The following is a 7,948-nucleotide window of genomic DNA, read 5'->3' as shown; positions in this document are numbered from 1 at the left end:
TTATTACTAATGTTTGCAAAGCATAATATTTTAAGCTAATGCATATAATTTAAGAAACGCAAGAGATGTTTTGCATGAGCCCCCGTTACTACTCCAGGTAACTCTGTCGAAGCTAGAGAGGCCTACATTCAACTTTGCAAACCCCCTTGTTTTCGTTTTGACGCGAGTCACCTTATACTATGTATAGATGTATATTTATCATTTCGCGTGATATCCCTGCTTTATTTGCTGTTTCCTATACCTTCGCATCTTTATCTGCATCTCAAGCTGTATAATTTGATGCTTATCAGATTCTCCTGTTCAAGGCATGAACCTAGGTTAATATTCTGATGCCTGTAAAAATGCAGTTTATTGTAGTGAAGGTCAATGGACTACTGTACAGTTAAAAGATAGAATTGCGCTGAATATTTGTGTCTTGTTTTCTAGCATATGGCTTTGAATTTTTATGCATCCATCAAATGCTTTTGATGCAAGGAACGCGAAGCATATTACGGATTGAGGGAGCTAACAAGTTTCTTTTTGGGGGGTATACATGTAGATTTCCTGTATGGTTTTTAGTTCATTGCGGAAGGGGTTAAGCCCCCCTGCGACTGCGGTTCCTGGTTAAGGCCGGTTTCCACTTTATTCGCTCTGGTCGCGCGACTTGGCGAAATCGAATCAACAAGTCAGCGAATCGGCGAACGCGAACAGTCACTCAGCGAATGGTCGCGCATTCGCAGCGAAGGAAGCTCAATTTGCGCATGCCCCATTTTGCATTCGCTCAGTCGCGCGACCAGAGCGAATAAAGTGGAAACCTGCCTTTAGAAGTGGCGATTCGTTCGTTCCGTTAACATGGCCTTGCTTAATTCCTTTCAATGAAATGAAGTTAACAAGTAGAATTATATTCATATTATTTATGTAAACTAATGAATTTGGTCTTTATCAGCAAGAATTGCGGAACCAAATGCCAACGAAAAAAGTTTGTGATTACTTAGAAAGCAAAGAACTAAGCAAGTTAAGGTAAAGAAACAATTTTTTTTTCTTTATCAAACAATCCTTCAGTTTCATTATAACTAAACCCTATATATTATATTAAATAAAACTAAACCCTAAAAAGACTGATTTGCCGTGAAAATAATCAATCACACAAAATCGTAGAGAAATAGCTATCATGTATTATAAGGGTAGAAGGAGCTTTAATGGGCAAAGATATTGAGCCTAACTGTGAATTGGTACATCTGCATTTGCAATTGTCGATTATTAGCGATGTTCTCCTCCTTTGCATTATTGTGCCTGCTGCATTGCTCTTTCTGTCGATTGCAGTTAAGTCAGATGCTTTTTGCAGCAGCAATAATGAATAGCCAACTCATAACAGGTATAACATTCTTGTAACTGATCTAGGTGAAATTTCAATCGCCACCTTACACACTCTTTTGTCATGTCATTTACACCTAGCAACCATTTCACGGTCACCCACGTGTCATACCGCGCATAAATTTATGCATTTAAACACTTACGACTTATATTCTCTCGTCTCTCGTTTCCAACTTCCTGCACCCAGCAATATTTTGATCACGAGCAAAGCGACGTTTTCCTTCACCAGTGAACACAGAATATTTCTTTCTTACTTCTCCCTCTATATCAATATAATAAACAAATCGTATCCTGTTCTAGCCCTTTAGCTATTCTCCTTCCAGTGCGTCTTCCTAAACAGCTTGCCAAAATAGAGTCAGAGTCACAGAAGAAGCAATCTTTAACATGCCCTTTGTTCGAATTTGTGGAAATTTATAACTGATCTGCAAAAGTAATTGTTTTCAAATGCAATACTTGTGCAGGTCTTGATCCTTTCGTTTGGTAATAAACTTCAATACTAGAGGTACAAAAAATTTCACGTTGATCAAAATTATTTAACAGCAAGCTGCCACTTTCATAAATCTTTTCTTTCTTTGAATATTCAATTCTGAAGGCCTAAGGACCACTAAAAATTGCTGACTGGCCGGACATGGCCGGCGATCGGTAGGTTGCCCACTTGATCCAACTGACGAAATTCTTCTTTCTGCAATTTCGTTTAATAATTTTGTAGCCACGAAGACGGACCAGTTTAGTAGGATGTATCAAGGCCATGAAAGAAGGAAATTTTTTCAAGGATACTTATTTAATGAAATTGTGAAAAGGAGCGAGTGGTCCACCGAACTGGATGAATAACATCTTTATCGGTTTGTCAGAACAAAGCCAGTCGCTTTAATAAGCTTGAGAAATATTAATCTTTGAAGATCATTTCTTTAAGACGGCTGCTCGACATTCACAGACAGCTATTGCCTGTGAAACACAACCGGTGTTTCTCATGAGAAACCCTCTGTAAACAAATAAGAATTATTTTTGACGGTCGTTCACAGCTTATATTGAAACTAACATAATCCGGTAAAATTAACACATCCTTCTAGCATATAATGACTGTTTGATTGATCACGTATGATTGGAAAGCCCCTATATTCCCACATCTCAACAGTACCTTCAATCAGATTTGCTTATTATCGATTCATCTAGAACAGGAATTTTTAAGGCAGTGGCAGCTGCATCTTTCAGCAATCGATTTATAATATTTATCGCTGTAATCAATGTTGTACTATTCACATCCTTCACTTATGTTGTTCACACTACCTTCCACCGTGCTGCTTTTAATTGAGACATTAAGCAGATTTTCTTCATAATGTGCTTTTCTGCAACACTCGACTATAAATGTGGTTGGTTGGTACCCAGATACTAAACACATCTAACTGCTGCATATGTTGTTGAGGCAGAGCCTAAGCACATTTTTCTGGCAAGTGCCATTGAACATTACAAAGCAGAACACATAAGGTGATTCTATATATCAAGGAAGTTTTTGGTTCTATCAATCTGTTTCCGCCAAGAACTCTGGGTCTAAGCTGATATAATTTGATCTCAATTTGCTTGTTCCGAAGTAGTTGTGCAGTTTTCGACCATGGATCTCAACAATACTACGTTAGATGGCTGCTTGCTTGTACGTCAGTTGCAACATCCAGACAAAAAAATGTTGTTAGTTGGTCTATATGTGACAGCAGCAGTCAATCTTATCCCTGCTTTGCTCACAGTTATCGTCAATGGTGGGCTGCTGGCACTTTTTATCAAGACACGGTCGTTGCACAATCCCCCAACTGTTTTTCTAGGTGCACTTTGTCTCAGCGATTTATTGGTTGGTGTCATTTCGCAGCCTCTGTATCTTTGCATAATATTTACAGTTGTATCTTCTATCAACCCGAGCTTCAGTCTAGGACTTGCCTTTTTTCTATCAATGATCATTTTCGCTGGAATGTCCTACATATTGGTTTTCTATATAACCCTAGATGTTTATTTTGCTGTCTGTTATCCATTCAAATATGAGCGATTTTGCACCTGCAAGAGGTTTTTGCTACTAGTCGCTGGAACATGGGTGTATAAAGTGCTACCCCCATTTGGAGGCTCGTTGTTTTATATTTGGTATTATGCAATATTTACTGTGATCACTCTAAGCATCATGATTGCTTGTTACAAGAGAATATATCTTGCCATTCGTGAAAAGAATCGCGCTGTTGTTACTGTTCGCACATATAGCATGGAAGAAAAGCAAGCAAGAAGAAGAGACAAAGAGGACAGAAAGAAGACATACACCATCATTCTACTGCTTTCTGCATTTATCACGTGCTACTTCCCTACGCTGGTTGTATCTGTGACGTGGTTTCCAACGATTTCTAGTTTGCAATTATGCAGATTCTCTCCTGAAGCATTCTTCTGGTTTATACTGGCCATGTTCTTTTTGCAATTTAACAGCATAATCAACCCGATTGTCTACTGCATTCGTCTTACCCCTATAAGGAGAGCGATATTGAAACTGCTTAATCGTAGAGTGCAAGTTCTCTGAATGAGACAAGAATACGTGTGTTGTGTATGCGATATATCCCAGAACATCATCATTTAAGGCAGTTGAATGAACGACTTTAGTTTTGGGCATGTTTGTCAGTGAATGTTAGTATGTCAATAATAACTGTATATAAAGAGTTGAATTCAAACTTTTGCGTGATTGCTTTGACATTATTTTCTAGAATTTGTGTATAGATAAAGACATTGGAACTTACGTTAATAACACTTAAAAAAAGGCCTGTTGAGGGAAGCCTTGGACAGCCCAGACACCACGGGTTCTTCATTGCCTCCTCTCCGCATCGAGACTCGCTGTGGATGCACAGCTCATTACGTTCTGACTTGAGATGTATTTCTATTGGCTATTCTCGATGCTACAAAAAGGCTCGAAGAACTCAAATCGGAGTTCGCCGAGTCTCCTCCAATTAGGATTTCTTGAGCAGCTAAAGCACCACAGACTGTCTCACAGAGAACTCCTTCAGTTCAGATTCCAGTTAGGCGAAGACTGTAGTTTGTTAAGTAAGAAATAGACAAAACCTAGACTAGTATATGGACATTTTTGTACTACACAAGCGTTTCAAATTCGGTTTTAAACGACGTGAGAGCACTTTTTCACATCTATTACTTTCCTCTCAGTGGGCCTATATGCAAGGAGTTGTTGAATAATTTACGGTGAAGATCTGCGATAACTTTTATCATTATTGCCTTAATAACTTTGCAGGTTGAGTGGACACTGCATTTTAACGTTCAATATATACAAGTCATTAGCTTTGAGATTCTAAATAGAACAAACTTCCATTTCATTATTGGTTAAATGTACAGCATTAAAGTTTCTCTTAGAATTGATTTTCCTCTTTGTTTTCATTACCATACTTGGCAGAGTGCCTTTATTGTCCTGCACCTCAAGTGTTGATGACAGACGTTATATAGAACATAAAAGTCGAACTGATGAAAACTTACATGTATTTAACGATAATCACTATCACGTTTTTAGCATTAGAGAGACGGTTTATGTTAGTGATCTCCTTTTTATTGAAGTGCCTTCCAGAAACTCTAAATTTCAAAATGGTCAAGCATAACAATACTAATGTATGTATTGTGTACGTGCATTAGTCATTGCATGCTTCAGTCATTTCTATGTTTAACGAAGGTTCATTTTATTTTGTAAAATCTTTCAGCATTTTCTCTAGCAGAATGGAGGTCATTTGAAAAAGTAGTGCTAACGACGTGTCAAAAACATTAGCAATAAAGAACAATACATAATACGTCTTGACCTTTTTTCCTGGAGTTCTTCATCCCCTTTTGTTTGCTATTTATAGTAAAGCAAGAGCGATTCTGTGAGGCTGACACCTAACCCTGATCAAATCAAAAATTGAATGAAATATCAAGCAACAATATATTTTTTCTGTTTATTCAATTTATCAACTTTCAATCGGCCAATATTCTGCAATTTTAATTTTTTTTCTCGGAAACTAAAGCAACATTTTTCCTACAGACCTGGCCAAACACGAAGAGCTACAAATTTATTGCTACAGAATGGAAGTCGATGGACACCGAAATGATCATGAATCGCAGAACTTTGCTTAAATGGACAATATCAGGAAATGTTGACAATTTTGCTGTCGAAAAATTTCCCTAATAGAGTCTAATATACTAGGATTATCAGTAAAATCAATTTTCATTCAACATTGTTATTGATTGTTCTCGAACTTCTGGCAAGCCAGTACTTTTCTAGGGAGGCTGTTGAGTGGGGGGGGGAGATGTTTCTTTAGACCCAAAAACAGGCATCCCTACATTATTTCTATACATTTCTAAGTTTTAACGCAATTCTTTTTGCAAAATGCTATCAGATCTTATCATGTGGTTGTTAAGACATAAGATTTATCAAACTTGGAATATTGTCGTAGCTTGTAGGCCCAGTAGTTTCCCAAGAAAAACTTATGTTGTTTAATCCTTTGAGCTTAGAGAAAGACAAGTAAGTTTAGTTCACTTTACAAAGAGAATTCCTCTACCCCCAAACAATGCAGCCGTTGAGGGTACCCGGACCCGCTTTTTAATTTCAGACTTTTAATTTTTAAATGAAACATTGAATAATATGGATATCACTCTTAGATTCACATTTCGTTTTTGCATACTGATCTGCTTATCTGGTCACTCAGATAAAAATGGACGTAATGTAAAGGATTTTGACTGAGTTGTATGCTTCACATAGTCAAGTTTAACAGCAGAAGGGCAAATACCGCTACTCTCTGTTTAATACTGCAGGTAATTTCCCCTAGTCCTTTTCTCACTCTTTGCTATGAAACAGAGCTTTTGGATATCTCTAATTTATAAATGCTAATTTCGCCAAGTTTATTACTCCCTAACTCATTCTATTGATAACTAAAACCCCTGGCCGACCTCCCCTTTGCAAACCTTAGTATAGAAACTACTTGCAGCCTTTCAAATCATCTATTGAATTTTGTTTTGTTCTATGTGTGAAATAGTGCCTTTTACAAAGAAGGCCTTTTCATTCTAATTGAATGGCCAGTGTTTCAGCTAGAAGTTGCATTATTGGCGAAACCATATACAGTATCAAATTTTAGTTTCGACCATTGGATGCCGAAGATTGCGCCCATCCTTGTGGTATTTCGTTTTCCCGAATAGGACCACTTTTTGCAAAGTTATTCGACTTTTTCCAGGCTGAGAGCAAGGGGGATTCAGGTTTACATAAAGGCGTTCAGAAAAAACAATAGGCTTGTGATTCCCCGGGTTTCTAAAGACTTGGGTTTTTCACGATTTACTCAAAAAGTATCACAGTTACAAGTTTTTGAGTACATTCATGAGATGGGCCGTTTGATGCTCGATTTTTTGACCCGTTTCCCGTATTTTTAGGACCTGTTTTTGCCGAGTTATTGAGGATTTAGTGATTAAAACACGCAAAAAACGGTTTTTTCCAGTTTAAAAATCGAAAACAGCCAATAAAAATTCTGCGACACTTTCAAAAAATCGCTGATTTTTCGCTCGATTTTTTGAGCTATTGCTTGTTTTGTTTGAAGCTCGCGTTACTGAATAAACTCAATTTTTCCGAAAAGTGCACTTTTCAAATTTTCTCAAATTTGCATCGCAGCGACCGATCAAGCTCAAACCGGTAACTGCGGCGGCGGCCAAAACTTTTCCTTGAAAAACGGTGTTTAATTGGTTTTTTAAAGGCAGGAAAAGTTTGTTAACGGGTAAATAAGCGTCCTAGATTCGATTTAAATGCATTTAAGTGGAAATTCATTAATTTTGAACATTTCGACGGAATTGCCCCCTTGCTGCTAGCCGCCCGTCGTCTAATCGGCTTGTTCGGTGAAACAAGTATGGAAAAAATAGTTCCTTTCCACAATTCCTCTATAAGTATCGCTATATCATATTTGCTCTTGCAAATAAGAGAAGAATAAATTGTTTGCGATATTGATATCTTCGATTGCTCAATTTCAGTCTACGGGAAACGTCCTTCAAATTTGGAAAACCCTGAAGCGAACGGTAAAAAGGTCGGGGAAACTTCAGAAAGGAAGTCTGCCATTTTTGTTGATTATGGTGATGAAACTAAGTTATTTGCCCTAAAACTCCATTAAAATGCCGTCTCTCTTACTTGGGCTGAGCAGCTTGGCGACGGGGGAAGTGAGACATTTACAACATTGAGGGACTAGGCCTATGCTGCAGATTCTGAGGCGTTCTTCAAATATAACATTTTTACTTGATTTTAGTAATGAATAAACCTTTTTGTTGCTCGTTTGTAGAGAAACCTATTTTTAATCTGTATTTATAATCAGAATAAATTTATTGAGCATTGACGAGTCATTTATGGGAAAGTGTCAAGCCACTTCAATTTATTTCTTTGTAATCTCTTAACTTAAAGGCCTACCTTGTTTTTTGCATCCAAACTGAGCCTTTAACTACAGAAACTGAGTTTTTAACTGTAGGCCATAAAATCTGGCCATTTTATTACTTTGCGGGGGCCAATGCACTCTGATTTTGCTAAAGCTACCAACTGCACTTTTAAAACAAGCAAATTTGAGCGTTTCAGTTC

At 37.5% G+C, this 7,948-nt stretch overlaps 2 protein-coding genes across 2 annotated transcripts in view; both read left to right on the top strand.

The window, feature by feature from the left end:
* LOC135687371 (importin-11) overlaps window positions 1-7,730 on the top strand; it is a 53,213-nt gene extending 45,483 nt beyond the window's left edge. The window contains exon 38 of the mRNA XM_065203913.2: window positions 5,390-7,730. The gene's annotated coding sequence lies outside the window, so the exon portion shown is untranslated. The remainder of the gene's footprint in view (window positions 1-5,389) is intronic.
* LOC148957844 (5-hydroxytryptamine receptor 1D-like) lies at window positions 546-5,378 on the top strand. Its single transcript, XM_089114634.1, has one exon. It carries the CDS (start codon window positions 2,963-2,965, stop codon window positions 3,896-3,898), a length of 936 nt encoding a protein of 311 aa, XP_088970760.1. The 5' UTR covers window positions 546-2,962; the 3' UTR covers window positions 3,899-5,378.
* Window positions 7,731-7,948: the final 218 nt, after the last annotated feature.

Source organism: Rhopilema esculentum, chromosome 20 (genome assembly GCF_057945365.1).
Source record: "Rhopilema esculentum isolate cy_ngs chromosome 20, ASM5794536v1, whole genome shotgun sequence".
Classification (NCBI taxonomy): Eukaryota; Metazoa; Cnidaria; class Scyphozoa; order Rhizostomeae; family Rhizostomatidae; genus Rhopilema; species Rhopilema esculentum.
This window is presented reverse-complemented; position numbering and strand designations above follow the sequence as displayed.

Excerpts from the sequence above, each read along its gene's own strand:
- LOC148957844 (XM_089114634.1), top strand. The coding sequence starts at position 2,963 with ATGGATCTCAACAATACTACGTTAGATGGCTGCTTGCTTGTACGTCAG.